We start from the raw sequence: 18,725 nt of genomic DNA, 5'->3' as shown, positions 1-18,725 counted from the left end.
TCAGCCACACACAGAGCTCCTGAGCCGGAACAAAGAGGTATTGTCCGGGGGTCAGGGTGGGAACACATCCAGGGGAAGGGAGCGAGCAACACCTCGAAATCTGTTGTCTACCGAGGCCAGAGGGCGATGCCTGAACGTAAAACCATGGAACCACACAGACCAGGCTGTGCAGCTTTGGGCAGGTCTCAGCCTCCATTCAGCGTCCATATGTATAAAAGTAACTGATGCTAACGTAATACTAATGATAATATCCAGCAGGGCGTGGTGGTGCACACTGGTCATCTCAGCACTACGGAGACTGAAGAAGAACCACAAATTCAAGCCGAGCCTGGGCAACTAAAACAGGGCTGGGGATGTGGTTCAGTGCAAAAGCCCTGAGTACAGGCCTCAGTCTCTCTCTCTCTCTCTCTCTCTCTCTCTCTCTCTCTCTCTCTCTCACACACACACACACACACACACACACACACAACTGCGCAACACTCTAAGGTAAGATGAGAAAAGCAACTTTATTTTGCTGGAGGAATCTGAAGGGCTGAGAATTTTAGCTGATGTGAGGGAGCAGGACTCAAACCTAAGCCGCCTGGCCCCAGGCCCCACACTAGTGACCAGCGCCCCACAAGGCCGGCCGGACATCCCTCCCCACCCACCAGAAAGCCCCTCCAGATCTCACTGGCGCCAGCAGAAACCTCTCCCTGAGAATTCTGGACCAAGGAAAGAAGGGCAGCCAATCCTTCTGGGACACCGGGGGCACATCTCTTCCGGGGAGGGGCCACCACTCACCTTCTACCAGCAGACGCATCAACCCGGCCCGGTGCCCGTTCACGTAGCACGAGTAGTTGCCGGAATCACTGAGCTGCACCGAACTCAGCAGCAGCCTCTGCCCCACGCTGGCCCACCTCTGGTGTGCGTTGGTGACCACCCAGTAGACGCTGGCATTGTCTCTCTGGTCCTTCACAGGGCAGTGCAGGGAGACACTGGCTCCCGGCAGGCTGGTCAGCACACCTCTTGGCAGGTCTAAGGGAGAAAGGCGGCACTCAGAAGGCCCACAGCACCCTGCGAGGGACTTGGTTTCTGATCTGGGAGAGCCAGAGTTCTCCATTCTGAACACCTCTGCAGGCCACCACGGCCCGGGCCAGGTCCTCCTCTGCCTGGACCAGGACAGCGGCCTGCAGGAGCCTCCTTGTCAAGCCACCATCTAGCCACTCATCCCGTTGACTTGAAAATCCTTCAGGGTCTCTGGCTGCCACAGGATGGAGTCCGGGCCATGTGCATGGCCCTGGGGGCCTTCCACCGCCCCTGCCCACTTCAGAGGCCTGGCCTCCCACCACCCAGCCCCGAAGAAGGCCCAGTCCCCCTCTCACACCCGCTCCTCCCCTACCGCTCCCCACGAGAATGTCTCCTATTTCAGGTCTCAGCCTCAGCACCCTCTCCCCAGAGCCCTTCGGTGCCCCCACTCAATGCCACCTTGCCCGTCATGGCACCCATACAACTACTGACTCCGAGGCTAGCTTCCTGTCAAGACTCGGAGCACCACGGGAACTGGCACACTGTTAGATTCCAGTGTTGCCTGCCACATGGCAGGGGCTCCCTGAGCACCTGATAAATGCAGCATGAATGAATGCATCGATGAATGCATGAACCTAGGAATGAATGTCAGGGCCCAAGCGGGACTCCCAGCATTCACAAGTACTCAGGAAGCATCACGATTACAGGGCCTTTATGGACCCATTTTACAGATAGTAACAGAGGCACAGAAGAATCAGGAGATGTGCCCAAGGTCACCAATAAGACAGCTGTACAACTATGAAGTAAATCACGCTGTTTGACTCCGGTCTGGGGTACCTGTAGGACGCTGCATCTAGTTATTAAATATCCGGGGCAATGCTATTTTTATTCTAGGAGCCAACTTGAAGTAAAAGTGAAAAATGAAAAAAAATTGTATGTGCTCAAGGAAAAGGCGATTAAAGATTAAAGGAACAGGGACTGGGGATATAGCTCAGTGGCATAAGAGCCTGCCTGGCAAGCGTAAGGTCATGAGTTTTATCTCCCATTCCAAAAAAAAAAAAAAAAAAAAAAAAAAGATTAAAGGAACAAATACATTTTTTTTTTTAGTACAGATTTAAGTACAGGTTATAGATTCACAGATTCACGGAGAAATTAGCTAAGCTACCTTGGACTGATTTATTAACTTCTCAATTAAGTTCATCCCACCAGCCGCGCGAGCAGAGGCAGGTTTCATTTAAGCGCACTTGGTCCTTCAGACCTAACGTGTCACTATGTGTTAAAGCAGCAACAGTAAACCTGGTGGGAGATTTCAGAATGGCCAGCTGCTGTCTGAGCGCCTGGCCTGCCTCCCTGTGCTGTGTCTGAGGACAGCGCGTGTGTCTCTCTGACCCACAGGGCTTCCTCGTTGGGAAGACCGCATCTCATGCTTGGCAGCCTGTCCTCCCACCCATCCTATCCAAGTGGGCTCTCAGAGCGCGGAGCAAAGCCCAGCAGCTCCACGGTGGGCCATAGCCCCTCGAGGCCAGGAAGCTGGCTGTCCTGACACCACTGGCCATGGTGCTGGGACAGGGACACGGTATCAAAGGACAGAGACAGCGCAGGCCTGGTGTCAGGCCCTGCCTGGGCGACCAGATGCCCTTCAAACTTCCTCCTTGTTTTGCCTAGGAGCCTGAGTTCCCCACCCCCTCTGCTCTGAGGCCGATAGTGAAAGGACAGACAAGTCCAGGCCACAGCCTAGAGCTTTTCTCTCTTCCCCACCAGAGCCCTGGACAGGACTGTCGCCACGGAGCCAGGTAAGTTCAAGTAGGTTCCTTAGGCCCCTCTGGTCCCACTGGCACGTTCAGTCAGCATTTGAGAGCCGGCACTAGTGAGGAAGCGGGACGTGGCCTCGGGCAGCCCCTGCCCATGGAGAATCTGAGAACTTCACTGCTGCCAAGGAGCTAGGGGAGGTGGTGTGGGGGACAATGGAGCCCCTCTACCTCAGCAAAGCCACTTCCCAGAAGTCCACATTCACTGAGAGCAGTGACAGGGAGACTCCTGTCCCCAGAAGGCTTCAAAGAATCATAAAAAGCCCTCCTTACAGCAGGGTTCATACACAAATTTTGACGGTACATTTCTAGCAGTGCACTGTTTCTCAAATGTATTGCATAACATTCAAGATCTGCAAATTAAAATGCCACATTCATAAAAGTTATGAAGCACAGAACACTCAGGAGCTCCCACTAACCTAAAAACCAGCACCATACCATCATAGCCAGGCATGGTGGAAGACACCTGTAATCCCAGCTGCTGTGGAGGCTGAGGCAGGAGGATTACAAATTCAAGACTAGCCTGGGTCACTGTGTGAACCCTCATCTTGAAAAAAAGAAAAATTAGAAGGGGTTGGAGCTGTAGCTCAGAGATCCCTGGGTTTAATTCCCAGACTACAAATACAAAAGCAAAAAACGGGTTGGGAACATATATCAGTGGCAGAATACTTGCTTAGCATACATGAGGCCCTGGGTTCCACCTCCAGTACCAAACAAAGAAAAACAGGGAAGGAAAAGCAAACAAGCTAGCATCACTGACACCTCTGAAACTCCCTCTGGACTCCCCCAGCCTCCAGCCTCCCATCTATACAATTACTTTAAGAAGTAAGTTCACTAACCATGGGTCCCTATATTTGTCTTAACTTCACTTGATGTAAACGGTCTCTATATCGTCTTTTGGTGGCAGAGATTTCTCATTCATACGTGTCTATGGTTCATTACATGCAGCTGGAGTTCATTCATTTTCACTGCTCTATAATACTCCATTGTGTGATTCCCACAGAGGGAACCTGGGGCTGCTCCCAGTGTTCTGCCACATCCAAGAGTACGACTACCAACTTGCGGCACACTTCCCCTGGAGCTTCCCAAAGAGTGACAGTGCTGGTCTTAGCATGTGTCCCTCTCCAGAACTGAGCCCCGCCTGACCTGTAAGGTCCTGTGAGCACCTGATGGAGGCAGCAGTTTGCCAGCCCAGCCCCCATCCTGCTGTCCCTCTGCAGAGGGAAGCGTGACCTCTCCATTCTCCTAATTACTACAATAACATTTTCACTTTCCCATTTTCCACCACGTAAAGTGGCTATCAGGATCACCCTGGAGCAGATATCCAGTTCATGCACAAATTATGAACTTGTAGGAACTGGAGACACTGCCCAAAGCATAAAAACTAAAGGATGGTGAGGAGCGAGAAAATGCATGCACAGTACATGACATCTCATAATGATAAGAAGCGTGTCGATGTACTTTTAGAGCGTACTCTTATTTTAAAAAATGTTTAGCTGTGGGTAGTGGCACAGGCTACTCAGCAACCCCAGCTACTCAGGAGGCTGATGCAGGAGCATCACAGGTTCAAGGTCAGCCTGGGCAACTTAGCAGAGACCCCGTCCCCTCCCCCCAAATTCATGCCGTGTTATGCTGGCCCAGTTTCTTATCTCTCTGCATGGAATCAAGAGGCCACACCAAGGAACTGACCTGTACCATCCAGGTTGGTGTAACTCTATAACGATCACATGGCAAGATCGCCTGATGACACATTCTCAGAATATGTTCCTGCCATTGAGTGACGCATGACTCTATCCTGAGCCCCACCCCAACCTGGCCTGTAAGACTGGAAGCTCCTTCTAGCCATGCACCAGATAGCTCAGTAGATGCTTAATACATGCTTGTTTAATCAAGGGCACCTGAGAGATAGCCACAGGGACAAGATCTCCCAGGAGCATCATTCCCAGGGGACACAGTGGCCCAAGGGGTGGCCCTGGTGGTGTGTGATGGGCAGGCCCTGCCTGGGGACCAGAGCAGGTTTCAAGGTAAGAGACACAGAGGAGGCAGGGAGGAGTCTGGAGCCAAAGGGAGCTCTCTCGTCCTCTCCTGCCGTTGCCGGCTCCAGGGCAAAGGCACCACGGCCGTTCCCCCGCGCCAGCTGGATGGAAGCTCTTGCACACCCAGTGACCACTGGACAATGGCAGAGCCTGTTTGTGCCTGCACTCGCTGACAATGGCCAAAGCATTGCGGCAGCTCAGGGAAACACCAAATGAAAAGACTTTTTTTTCCTCTTCCACAAAAGCAGAGCTGCAGGGAGCAACATAATGGCCATTTCCTCTGCCAAGGAACTTGAGTAATGGTTTTCTGACTCTCAAACTGAGTCACTGATTTTTTTTTTTTCTTTCTAATAGGGAATGATTAATTACAAACCACCCATTGGCAAGAATTGATGGTCACGGCCCTACTTCAAAACATATTTCTTCTGGAACCTGTATTCAATCCCATGTCGACTTTAAAAGACTGGATGCGGAATGATCGAAAGAAATGCTCAGAGAGGGGAGACCGTGAGAAATCAGCTCAATTCAGAGCAGGCAGCGCCCACCACCCTCCACCACACACCCTCTGTCTCTTGATCCAGCTCAGAGCCACAGTGCTGGAGAGCAGGAGGTGGTGTGCACAGAACTGCCCTCCCAGGACCGTGTGCTCCTCTTCCAATGGGGGCACTACAGGTGATTCCCATTCTTCTATCTCTGTGTAGTTTTTATTTCTTTCCTGAGACCAGCCTCCTTATGTTGCCCAGGCTGGTCCTGAACTCCTGACCCTCCTGACTCAGCTTCCCAAGTAGCCAGGATTGGATGCCACTGCATCCAGCTTTTCTGTAATTTTTAGATTTTTCTGCAGGTCATGTATATTATGCTTATGATGGAAATGGGAAAAATAAAAGTATAGTTAAGCCTATATTCCACACAGTGGCACACACAGGCAATCCCAGCACTTGGGAGGCTGAGGCAGGTTTACAGAGAGTTTGAGGCCAGACTGGACTATATAGTGAGACCTGTCTCAAAAGAGAACAAACACAAAGATATACACCTCAAGATGGACATGGTCTGAGGTAAGCAGCGGTGCTTCCTGCCCCCCTGAGAGCCAATGATTTGGGGTAATGGGGTGCTAAAGGACAGGAGTGGGCCGCAGGGGCCTCAGTCAGCCCGACCCCTTCATCCCTAGAGGGCAAGTGGCTCTGGCAGCACTGGTGACATGCCCACAGCTGCCTGTGCATGCCAGGCAGGGCCAGGAATAGATCTGTGCAGCCCAGTGGTGACGCAGAGCTGCTTCCTCTCTGCCAATCTGCCTCCTGCTCCGAGATGTGCCCTGATTAATAAACAAAGCGAGGCGAGACATTTGGGCAGCCCAGCCCCACCCAGTTAGTCAGTGACTCTACTGCGGCCAAAGCAGACATCGAGTGCATTTGAGGGGTGGGAGGCGCTCCCAGGACACTGTCATCAGGGCCTCGACTGCCTCCTCTGCTGATCTCAGTCCCAGAGGATGTGCTTTTCTCCTCACCAGAGTCTACATTTCTTCCTGGGTCCCTAGGATGAAGGGTCCTGCTTCCCTGCAGCTGGCATTGCCCTTGGCAGGAACCAAGAAGACTCACAGACTGTAGATGCCCTTTCCTTTTTGTTTTTTTTTTTTTTTTTTTTTTTTGGAAAACAGGGTCTCACTATGTAGCCCAGGCTAGCTTTGAACTCACAATGACCTTCTTGCCTCAGCCTCCTGAGTGCTGGGATTACACGCCTGAGGCACCATGCCTGGCCACATTTTACAGTGAGTTATCCCTCCTCTTGTCTCTCTCAGTATATCAGGAACATCTATATCAAGGTGACCTGAACTCAGATAGCTGTACATTCCCCCACTGAGTTCTGCAGAGGTGAAACGAGATAAGCACAGGTAGGGAGAAGGTGGGGAGGAGACCAGTGCATTGCAGACGGTTGGTACCTACCAGTCCTGTCTCCTGGACTGGGAGCCTCTGGCCGGGCACACCAACACGTGCAAACATTCTTACATTCTTACATGCTTAAAACGAAGATGCTACGTCACCTGGGTCTGTCCAAGTTATTACAGATGGGGGCAGGGTGTAAGGAGCACCGGGATAGGATGGATTTCTCCAGACAAGCAGCTACAGAGACACCTTCAGGCAGAGGTGCCCGGCCCATCCTTGAATTAACCCACTGGACTCTGCACCCTTGGGCTCACCTCCACTCTTCCCATCTGTCCTTGTACCTGTGTTTCCTGGGAGTCTGCCAGCATCTCCCAAAGTTGGCCCTGCAGGAAGAGAAGGCTAAAGGAAAGAGATTCTGTGAGGAGCAGGGAGCAGGCACTCCTGGGGCCACTCCTTCCTGGGAGATGAGTCCTAGTAGCCGCCGCACTCGTGCCAGCCCAGCAGACACGCACAGCAAGCTCAGGAGCAGGGCGAGGTGAGCCCTATACATGAAGAAACTTAGCCAAGAGCCCACACCTTAGCATCTGCCTTTCAGCAACTGCTCAGCCTTTTGGGGCCATCACTGCAGCCCGTGCCTGTCCCCCTCCTTGGTCCGTGGGCTTCTTGTTTCAGTAGTGGGTGATGTGGGGAGAGGGGTGTGGCTGGCTCATCCCAAGACCCTCAGACAAATGCTTCCCTCTTCCTGGGGAGCTCTGGGGGAGGAAAACTTGCACCAGAGTTCAGGTCCTATGAATTCCAATAAGCAATCCTACAGCCCCTGTGCTGCGGCCTGAGGAATCCCAGTCCCCATGGCCCAGACACCCTTTGAGCAGAGACTTTTTGGCCCAGCTCTGGAAAGCGGGTTCTTCCTCGTTAGGACTTCAGGTTGGGTGCCAGTGAACCAAATAGTTCTGCTGGTCTCCTTTTTCCTCTCTTCATGTAATGTCACAAATGTCAATAATCAGAGAAAAACATCCACACAGAGACACGTGTTTCTCAATCCTCTTGCAGCACAATGTTGCTCTTGCCAGCAAAAACAAGTTCAGCTTCCTGGCCCCACTTATGTAAGTGGTGAGCGAGCCGCCCGGCCTGCCCCTGAGGACATGGGCTTAACTTATGCCTGTTAATCCCATCCCACTGCCCCACTTCTGAGCAGGGACACAGGGCCAGCTGGCACCCCAGGAAGGCCCCAGCTTCTCAGGTTGCAGAGGCCAAAGGGGGCACTAAAGCGCCTGCTCTGAACGAGATGCATGTCAAGAGGTTGCGGGATAATGTGGGTACCGCATGTTCAAAACAGATGCAGACTTTGGCCCCAGCGGGCGACTGGGACAGGTCCCCAGTGTTCTCCGTTACTTCTCTGGAAACCCGTCTCTGGCCAGGCATGGTGGAGCACCATGTAGTAGTCCCAGCCCTTAGGAGGCTCAGGAGGTCCCAGCTTTCAGGAGGCTGAGGCAGGAGAATCACTGAGTTCGGGACTAGCCGGGGCTACATAGTGAAACCCCCTCAAGAAAAAAATCAAAAGAAAGAAGTCTCTGACTTTTGATGTGCTAACAGTCATAACCCTCACCTGGGCACCTCCCCAGGCCCTCTCTGCTGCCCACAGAGCAGCCCTGCTAGAGGAGTCCTGCCTGCCCCTACTGCCCAGCTGAGGCCAAGAAGTCACAGAAGTTAAGGTACTGGCCCAAGCTCACACAGTGCGTGAGTGGGAGGTCGTCCGGCCCTGCTGCTCTCTTCCGGCTGCTCACCACCTTCCCCTCTGGATTCCCTCTCCCCTTCTGTGCTCTTCTCACACCTGCGCAGAGGCCTGGGCAAAGGAACCTGAGGTTGGGGTCTGAGTAAGGGGCACCTCCCTATCACAGCCTGGCACACTGTGGGACTGCAGGGTCTCTCTGGAGTCTGGTGGCACCCCTTGAGCTGTCTTCCTCTGCCCTATGCCAACAGCAGGTGTAGCCTAAAGGACTCCCCACCTAGGGTCCCCATCTGACTTCCCCCAAGGCTGTGCCGCCACCTGGGCCCCTTCTCTTCTTCCTAACACCCCCCAAGGCCACCACTTAGGATAGGCGAGGCTGGGGCTGTAACTGGCCGACTCCCAGGCTCTGACTGGTGGCCCCTGCTGCTTTCTCTAAGAAACCCGCTGCCAGCCAACCTTGTCCAAACTCCTCTTCTCAGACTAATGGCTTCTGCTGGCAGAACCCCACCCACGAGTGTGTTTGTACATCTGTACCTGTGTGTATTTGTCTTGTGTTTGGCAGAGTCAGTATTTACCTTGGCTCGGCCTCCTCTTTATCCACACCCCGGACTGTGCATGGTTGGAGCGAGGCCTGGGTAGGAGGTTCCTTTGGCCCCATGTTGGGGCGAGGCTGGGTGCTGACTCGGAGCCACGCAGGGGACCAGCTCCTCAGAGAAAAGCATTCAATTCTCTCCTGGCAGCCTCAGAGACAATGACACGGCCCTGGGCCAAGATCTGACCCATAAAGGAGTTGGCAGCAAAGGGATCTGAGGACACAATGAGCTCGCCACCCCCACCTAGCCCAGGAGCGGACTAAGACACCCAGGGCCCAAGGCAGGGCTGAGGTGGGCCTGAGAAGAGGCCTCTGCTCCCCAGATGGAGCACCTGACGCCGGTCCAGAAGGAGGCCGAGGGGAGGGCCGGCAGCCAGGGAGCAGGTGTGGAGATAACGGTGCTCTGTTCAGGCCCACCCTCCCCTTAGGAGATGAGGAGAGCCGGGGCCCAGAAGCAGCACCACCAGCTGACCCATAGCCAGGAGAGGATCACTGGGCTCTGGGCGCAACACAAAGGGGCTGGCCTTCCCCTCTGTGAATTCGGCCTTGGAGTTTAACCAGGAGCCAGGCCCACTGTCAGGGCCTTCACATGTTTCTGGGAGGTGGGAAGAGGAGGCAGGAAGAAGCACCCCAATATACATTGCCCTCCCATCCCAAAACATATCTGCCGACCCCTCCCCTCCCCCACCTTCTGCGCCCCACCCAGTCGGACAGGGAACAGCCGCCCCTCCACCAAGCGGGCTCCTGCGGTTCTAGGATAGGTGGAGACTAAAGGTTCATGGAGCTTTCAGTAATCAGATTTCTGCTGATTATTCTGTCCCACGGGGCAAGATACACTGCCATCTGGAAACAGGCTCCAACGTCCCCACCCCTGCCTTCCCCCTACTGGCCCCGACATGCCTTGAGTTTATGTACACACACACACATGTGGAGTTCACTCCACATCCTGTGAAGAGGGCAGCTCTGAACAGCGATGGAAGGGGCTCTGCCTTCAGGGGAACCTGGGTGCTGGGGTCGCCTGCCACAGCCCATCCTCCCTTAGAAATAAACCCCATCAAGCCTCGGGGGTTCTGTTCCAAGATAGGAAGACCCAGCATCATAAGCACGTCAATACTCCCCCAACTAATCCCTAAAGTTTACTTTATAGTAATAAAAATACTAACAGGACTTCTTGTTTTAACTAAGCAAGTTGATTCTAAAGTTCAAATAGAAAAGTAAACAAGCAAAGATGGCCAAGGACATTTGAAGAAGCAGAGAGACGAGAGGAGGATTAGTCCTTCCAAACTTTTATAAATATATTATAAAAAGTATATTATAAAGCTACAATAACTAAACAGTGCTTGCACCGTCCACAAAATAGCTTAGTCTGCAGTGCCAGGCTGTATACTTTCAAATGGGTAAGATGACAGATCTCATGCTTGCTCCAGCAGCACATATACTAAGATGATAAATGTCATGTTATATGTACTTTACCGCTATTCTTTCTTTAAAAAGCAGCTTACACAGTACTCACTACATCACGGGATTATTCCATGTATGTTACATGGATTAAGTAACTAAATCTCCCCCAAGAGACTGTGTGATGAAAGAGGGGGCTGGGGCTACACAGCTAATTAGGGGTGAGCCTGGATTCAAACTCAGGGAATTAAGCCTCAAAATTTGTGCTTTTAGCTACTCATAGGCAAAGTGGTAGCGTAAACCCAAGTATACAGCAATACAGTTGATTTAAAAGGTAAGTTTGGGAGCTGGGGATTTAGCTCAGCGGCACAGCGCTTGCCTGGCAAGCGTGAGGTCGTGCGTTTCATTCCCGGTACCGGAAAAAAAAAACAACAAAAACAAAACAAAACAAAAGACTAAAAGGTAAGTTTTAAAATAAGTGAAGGATCTGGGGACAGAGGTGCATACTTACAATCCCAGCCCTTGCGAGCCTGGACAGGAGAATCCCTGATTCAAGGCCAGCCTAGGCTACATAGCAAGGTCAAGGCCAGCCCAAACAACCTAGCAAGACCCTTTCTCAAAATATAAAACAACCCCTCACAAAAATAAAAAACATCAGTGAGAGAAAGGTGGCTTGCTCAATAAACTGTAAAGGAATGTCAGGTAATAACTGGAAAAAAGAAGAAAGCTGAGGCTAGAGACTTCATACCTCACTCCTTAATACATTTGAAATGAATCAAATATTTATACTCTTAAAAGTACAAGAAAAAGGAGAATCTTTTCATGTAATATTGGCATGAGGAAGATCTTAGGTATGACAAAACCACAAAGCCATATATGCACCAACAGTTTAAAAAAATCTGTTTGACAAAAATCCACCCATACTACCAGAAAAAGTCAGAAGACAAATGATAACCTAGATAAATACAACTCATATCGTAAAGACTAGATTCCTTAATATAGTAAGAGCTCCTGTAAACAATAAAAACAAATGAACTATTTCCTAGTCGAGGGCAACCTAGAGTTCAAATCCAGACACACCAGAGTTCCAGCCCTAGCTCAGTCACTCACCAGCTGTGTGACAGCTCATCTTTTCACCTCTCTGGCCTTGCTTTTTCCATCTCTATAATGGAAATAATAACCGCATCTACTTTTAAATGCTGTTGTGAGTCGGGTGTGGTGGTGCACACCTCTCACCCCAGCCCTCTGGGAGGCTGAGAAAGGAAGACTGAAAGTTCAAACCAACCTATGAGTGAAAGTTTGAGGCCTAGTTTCAAAAGACTTTTTACGATGGCTGGGCATGTATATCAAGGCAAAGGCCCTGGCTTCAATCCCTAGTACCATAAGAAAAAACAAAAAAATGAGTTGTTGTGAGAATTATACTGGATAATTAATGTAAGGAATCTTAGCAGTGCTCCGGGAACATACATAATCTCTCAAAAAATGTGAATGGTTGTACTTCTTATTCCCACTGCATTGGTATCCCTTTGCCCTTTCCTGGGACACGTCTCTAACTATAGCCTCCCCTCCTCCCGGTAATACAGTCCCTTAGGATGCATAACATGCGTCAGACACCCACTTCTGTTCATCACGGCCGTAGGAGGTACAGCGGAAAGGCTGCAGCAACTCTCCCGAAGGTCCCCTGGCTGCTCAGGGGGACAGCAAAGAGGAGCCCTGCATGACCTAACGCCAAAGCTGTTTTCACTCTGCTCCCCAACTCGCCTCTTGGAGAGGCAGAAACGTCACATAGTGATGGGTAGATGGGGTCAGCCCTGCCCAAAAGTGGTAACAATGGGTACAAGGGCAGGCGGGAGACCGAGGGGCCCACGGGCCAAGCTCAAACATGCACGCTGGCCTTCAGTACCCTTCAGTACCTGAGAGAAGGCAGCAGGCACTTCCTGGGCCAGGGGAGGGCTGCCCTGGTCACACAAACAACACAGCGTCGGTGCATCTCCAATGAGGACACAGGGAGAGAGATGATCTTGATGTCCCTGTGCCCTGGGAAGGGCTGGGGCTGTTGACAACACATGTGGCGGAACAGAAAGAACAAGCTCAGATCCTGGTCTGCTACTTTCTTGCTGTGTGATCTTGAGCTGGTTACTGAACCTCTCTGAGCCTGTTTCCTCTCACCTACTCAAGGATATTGCTTCAGTGACTCTCACCTCTCCTGTCAGTGTCTTTGGTCTCTAGTAGAACCTTTCCATCAGCACATAAACATGCTGATATTTCACACATCTTTTAAAAACTACTGTTTTTTGTTGGTGGCGCACACCTGTGATCTCAATACTCAAGAGACTGAGGCAGTGAGATTGCTTCAAGCTAGAAGCCAGCCTGGGCTACGTAGTGAGTTGAAGGTCAGCCTGAAAAAACAAAAACCTGTCTCAAAAAACAAAAACCAAAAAAAGTTTTCATTAAAATTAAACTTTTAATTTAAATTAAAGTGTGACACCCTTTTGCGGACGGACATCATTTTGCTGCTCCCTTTGCAGCTGACCTCCTCAAAGAGTCGCCCACGCCTGCTGTCCACCACCATTCCACCGCAGCACCTCAGATCAAGGTCACCACCAACGGCTACACCGATCGAACTCAGGCAGTCCTCTCGCCGGACCTCTCAGCGGTGTTTGTTGATGACGGTTCTCTCTCCTGGGACCGGCTGTCCCCCTGCATTCCCAGGACACCAACGCTCCTGATTCCCCCCACCCCATTTCCCAGCCTCCAATTCTCAGCCATCCCCACCTCCAGCCTTGGAAGGGCCTGGTGGCCCAGCTCAGGCCCTGGGCTCTTTCCTCCGTTCTTCTAACCTCAGGTGATCTCTGCAGCTCCGTGGACTTAAATACCATCCACTTGTTACACACTGCGACTCCCAAGCTCACTGTCGGGCTGAGTCCGCAGCTCCAGGCTCCTGACTCCCAGTGCAGCTTCTCAGCATCATCTCCTGGATGTCTGATCTCAGTTTCCAGATGTCCCAACCTGACCCTGGGCCTCCCCTGCAACGGACAAGCCACTATGCAACCCACCCCACCCAGCAGGGGCCGGCACCGATCCCCTGAGGCTGAGGGACAGTGAGGGAGCTCACACATGCAAGGGCCCTGGCACGGCTCCCTGCACATGGCTGGCGCTCAATAAGTGCAAACAGACAAGGGAGACCAAAGGCTGCTTTCTGGGAAGGAGGTGGAGAGGTGAAGGGGGAGCTGGGTCCCAGAACCAGTGCTGGGAAGGCAGCCTGGATACCGGGCCTCATGGTGCAAACCCAGGGACACAGGCAAGGGACAGAGCTGGCAAGGGACAGGCGGGACTGGTGGAGGCCGCTGAGGTTCGGCCTACAGTCAAGCCTGAGCCCAGACCCCAGGCAGATCTGATGTCCTAGATCTCAAGAGGAGTGGGTCAGGCACACAGATGAACCGCTGGGGACGTGGCCTAGCTGGAATCTGAGGCCTAAGGCCTTTCTCTGCCTTCCTCGCCCTCCCTCCAGCCCTCGCCTGTAGTTCATGGCCTGACATTCAGCACTTCCCATTCCGCTGCTGTCTCTCCTCAGAGACAGGCCCTCGCTTCAGGGCAGGGGACAGCTGTGTCCCCATGGAGCCCTCTGCCCTGGAATGTGACAGGCTCTGGCTTGATAGATTATTAGGGAGGAGGTAGGAGTTTTCCTTCCCCAGGTGAGAATACACAGATTCTTTTAATATTTCCATATTTCCTTCAAGTCTTCACTCAAGTAGTACCTTCTCAGTGAGGCAGTTCTAAAATACCAATTCTACATTACAGCGCTAACACACACACACACACACACACACACACACACACGAACACTGCTAATCTCTCTCCCTACTTCATCTCCCCCTCCCCACTATTCTCACACTCCCCACATCCTGTTGTCCCCCACTAGAGGGAACCTCCAATAAGCCAGAGATTTCTGTCCGTTTTAGTCACCACTATGTCTGAGCTCTTAGAATAGCGCCCGCAACAGAGAGATCAAAATAGACTTTTGGAATGAATGAATGATTAACTATGCTTATTTAAGTACTTGCTGGGCACTAGGGACTTTTGTCAACACCTGCTCAGTGCCTTACTCAGCCGCTGAATCCTTGCAACCACCCTGTGGGGAAGCATAGTCATCCCAGGGTCTTCACTGGTTCCAAGACAGCCCCGATCCCCAAATCAGAGGGTGCTCAAGTCTCATAAATGACAAAGTGGGGCAAGGCATGGTGGTGCATGCCTGTCATCCCAGCTCTCAGGAGGCTGAGGCAGGAGCATCACCACAAGTTTGAGGCCAGCCTGCGCTACATAGTGAGTTCAAAGACAGCCTGAGCTGCATATCAAGATCCTGTCTCAAAACACAAAACAAAGTGTTTGTGTGTAACCCATGTGCATCCTCCTATATACTGTAAGTCACACCTCGGTTACACATGTACAACACCTAGTAAGCCAGGCATGGTGGTAATCCAGTAATCACACCTGTAATCGCAGCACTTAGGAGGCTGAGGCAGGAGGATCACTGAGAATTTGATGCCAGCCTAGGCTACATAGTGAGTTCAAAACCAGCCTGGACTACATAGTAAAACCCTGTCTCTAAAACAAACAAAACAAAAACAAAAACAAAAAAACACCTTGTATTGCACAGTGTAAATAGCTACTCCTCTGTCTTGTCTAGGGAACAGTGAAAAAGCTTGCCCAGCTTCAGTGCAAACGCATGTCTTCTCCCCACGCCTTTACTCTGCTCGGTGAAATCCCTGGATGTGGAACCCGCGGACACAGAAGGCCAACTGCGTATTTTTTAGAGTTTTGGATGAGGACACTGAGTCTCAGAAAATCGAATTGCTTGCCCGAGGACACATCATTTTTACATGGCAGGATGGGGCTGAGATCTGTCTGGCTCCAAAGCCGCCCCATTGCTTGAACTCTTAAACTGGCCTCAGCCGGAGAACAGAAGCAGGAGCGGGATCAAGAGGCAGCAAAAGCCTCAGAAGAAGCTACTCAGCCCCTCCACCAGCGCCTCCTGGAAGAACTTCCCAGTCACTGGCCATGCATTCGCTCGGCACCTGGGAGAGTTCTTGCTGCTGGTGTGGGGTGTACCAGCCTAGAGGGGCAGGGACAAGGCGAGAAGAGGGCAGGGGACCACTCAGAGCAGCGTGCTCATGAACCTGAGCTCCTGAAGGTCCAGGCAAGGGGCGCAGTCTCCCCTGGAATCTGCCCTGCACCAGAGCCCTTCCCTCACGAACCCCACCCTCGGCCGTCGGTCCCCCGGGCAGCCCAAAGTAAGAGGGCCGGGCAGGGAGACAAGGTTTTCTGGGCCCATCTCAGGATTTACACTTGACCGTCTCCAAGCCCCTTTGACAGGGGAATCTGCGTGGCCTGCTGGGCTTTAATGAGACTTCATAAATGTCTACGGCACTGAATGAACAAGGGGCAGAATCAACGCAGGGAGAGACCTCTGGCAATCATGAGCCTGGGCAAGTGCGGAGAAAACCTTCATTCTGTTCCTCAGTCACGCTGCTGGGGCAGATGTCTTCCCCGGACAGCACTTAAGAATCCTGAGAGGCCAGGATTTTGCTCTATTTTTGTATTTCTTTTTTCAGTACTAGGGAGTGAACCCAGGGCCTTTGTATTCAGCTACATCCCCAGCTCCTTTTTTATACTGTATTTCAAGAGATGGTCTTGATAAGTTGCTAAATTGGTTGGGCTGGGACTTGCTGCAATCCTCCTGCCTCAGCCTCCCAGAGTGCTAAGATGACAGACTTACACCACTCTGCCTGATGACTACGGGTAATTTCTTAAAAGATAAAAATTGATCAGGCGTGGTGGCACACACCTGTAATCCCAGCACTCGAGAGGCTGAGGCAGCAGGATCGTTGGGAGTTTGAGACCAATCCGGGCTACAAAGTGAGCTCAAGGCCAGCCTGAACTGCATAGCGAGACCCTGTCTCAGACCAAAAAAAAAAAAAAGATAAAAATAGCAGAACTTGCTCCCTGATACTCATATTTAATAAATCTGGGGTAGGGCCAAGAATCAGCATCTTTACTAAGACACTACCTACTCCAACACACACACTAAAGTCGTGCCAGACCCAGAACTGTCCTAAGAAATACCGATTTGGGGTGAGGCTTGGGAATGCAGGTAGGCTTTTAGGGCCGTGAGAGGTTGCCCTAAGGGGAAATTCAGAAGTGCAGCTGGATTTTCTGAGATACTCAGAGATCTATCCGCCTGTGTGGGGTATTTTCTTGCATTGCAGAAACAAGAAGGAACTTGAACTGCTGTGTCCAGGCCTTCCTCGCCTGGCACCTAGAATGCTGGGGCTGGAAGAAGCCCAAGTCCCAGCTAGTCTGGGACCCGAGGGGCAAAGACTCCTCTGGGCATCCCGGCAGCGCCAGCACTGGGAGCAGCATGGCCGGGGCACTGAGAGCCCACAACGGGGAGAGCCCTGTGCTTTGCCTCTAGGCCGGCGCCAGCCTCGGCACCCCTCTGCCTCTCACTTCTCTAAACGGAGACAGTCACTCGCTCCATGCTTCCTGTGCGATTTCTTTCTTTCTACTCTCCAGGTGGTGCCTGAGCCTGTGTGGGTGTGGGAAGGGCGCTGTGCTGTTCTAACTTCTCTGCATTTTCCTTCTGAACCCTGCAGGCTTTCACTTCCTCCCCAACTCTCAGTTCTGCCTTTAACAAGCTGTCCAGATCATGAGACCCCCTGGCCTGTCCTCTCTGAGCACCAGGGAAACAGAACCGTCTACCACCAACTGTGTTCAAAGGGCCTTGCGGCCACTCAACAGTAAAAGGAAAGGCTCGAACCTCCTGGGGCAGGTAGCCTGAGGTCTCTGCCCTTCCCACATCTCTCCGACCCCACCTTCCCTCCCCCAGGCTCTTCTGCCCCAGGATCTTCTGGCCCAGGGTGACTCTCAGCTTGTCCCCAAACATCCTCCGCTCCGCCTGCTGGTCTAGTTCAGCATTTGGGAGACTTAGGACCACATGGAGCATAGAGCAAAGGGAGGGGTGGGCCTCCGTCCCAACTTCTGGGAACTTCTATCTCTTCTTGTAAAGTTTTATGTAGATCTAGCAGAGAATTAGAAAACCCCATTTTCAATCAAAGCTCAGTTCCCAACCAACAATCAATCAAAGCCCAGTTATTCTCAGTCAACCACACAGTTTCTGGCGGGTCCTTTTCTCTTGCAAGCTCAGGTACCACAGCCACCCAGAAAGCAAAGAGACAGGAGCGCGCCAGCCCAACTCTACCTATGGCAGGAACGCTTGGGAAGAGAGCTACGGGACTGGGTGTTCACCCAGGAGCACAGCAAGGTCGCAGCAGGGAAAGCCAGAGCCAAGGCCTCCCCAGCCACGGGATCCAGAGCCTGCCCACTACCCCTTGGTGTTCTGCTGTGTCCTCAAAGCCCTCAGACCCTAAAATAAATCTCTGGAGAAGCAAGCAGCTGCCCAGTTCTTCCACAGGAGACACTAGACAGGCGACTGGGCGGACAGCCAGAGCTCACAGAAAGGCCAGGAGGCCAGGCAGGGCACAGGCCACAGGAGCAGAGTAGCCCTGCCTTGAACCTTTCCGCTCTCTCTGGCCCAAAGGGGCGTCCAGAGCTGCCCAGCCCCAGCAGGGCCCAATCTCTCGCTGCCCACCCAGCTGAAGTCCCAGGACCGGGACACTCGGCTTGGCTGTGCTGCTGCTCGCGTGCGGCTGGAAATTCCGTGACTCAGCGCCCATGATGTCAGCGCCTTCACAGAAGGGGCAATCAAGCCCTGCACTCGTACAGCCCCAGAGGGACAGGGAGGAACCAAGCGAGGTGCCCCCACTCGGGCGGACGACGGAGAGGGGCGCTGTTACAAAGGACACCCCAAAAGAGAGCGATGCCCGGCTCGGAGCGCCCTCTGGGTCACCTCCTCTTACCGTAGAGTAACCGGGGTGCAGCCCTGGAGGGACGTGGGTAGGGGAGATCCTGGGAGGGAGTCACGAGAAAGTCGGGCTTCTGAGAACGCGCCTCGTCCAGTACTCAGCAGTAGCGGCACGCAGGTCAGACGCGCGCGGGGAGGGCGTGGGCAAAGGCGCAGGACAAGGCTGCGGCGCCCGCACCTGTCCCCGGCCACCCTGTCACAGCGCTCGTCCTCCTTCCAGCCTCCCCGCTGTCTTCGGCCGCCCCGTGGCTTCGCCCACCCAGCAGCTGCCCGGTCCCCCGGCGGCGCGCGGAGCCCTTACCCGGCGCGGAGCAAACCCACGCCTCCCCCGGCGCGGCGAGCAGGGCGGCCAGCAG

The 18,725-nt window shown here is 52.7% G+C and overlaps 1 protein-coding gene across 2 annotated transcripts in view; it reads right to left on the bottom strand.

The window, feature by feature from the left end:
* Il6r (interleukin 6 receptor) overlaps positions 1 to 18,725 on the bottom strand; it is a gene marked incomplete in the record, with an annotated part of 46,546 nt that overhangs the window by 27,496 nt on the left and 325 nt on the right. For both annotated transcript variants that reach the window (XM_013508348.1, XM_013508349.1), the window contains 2 exon segments: positions 781 to 1,014; positions 18,671 to 18,725. In XM_013508348.1, the coding sequence (XP_013363802.1) occupies positions 781 to 1,014; positions 18,671 to 18,725 (289 nt within the window).

The sequence above is a fragment of the Chinchilla lanigera genome, unplaced genomic scaffold (assembly GCF_000276665.1).
Source record: "Chinchilla lanigera isolate Chin_1 unplaced genomic scaffold, ChiLan1.0 scaffold00144, whole genome shotgun sequence".
NCBI lineage: Eukaryota > Metazoa > Chordata > Mammalia > Rodentia > Chinchillidae > Chinchilla > Chinchilla lanigera.
Note: the sequence above shows the minus strand (reverse complement) of the source record. Positions and strands in the feature narration are given on the sequence as shown.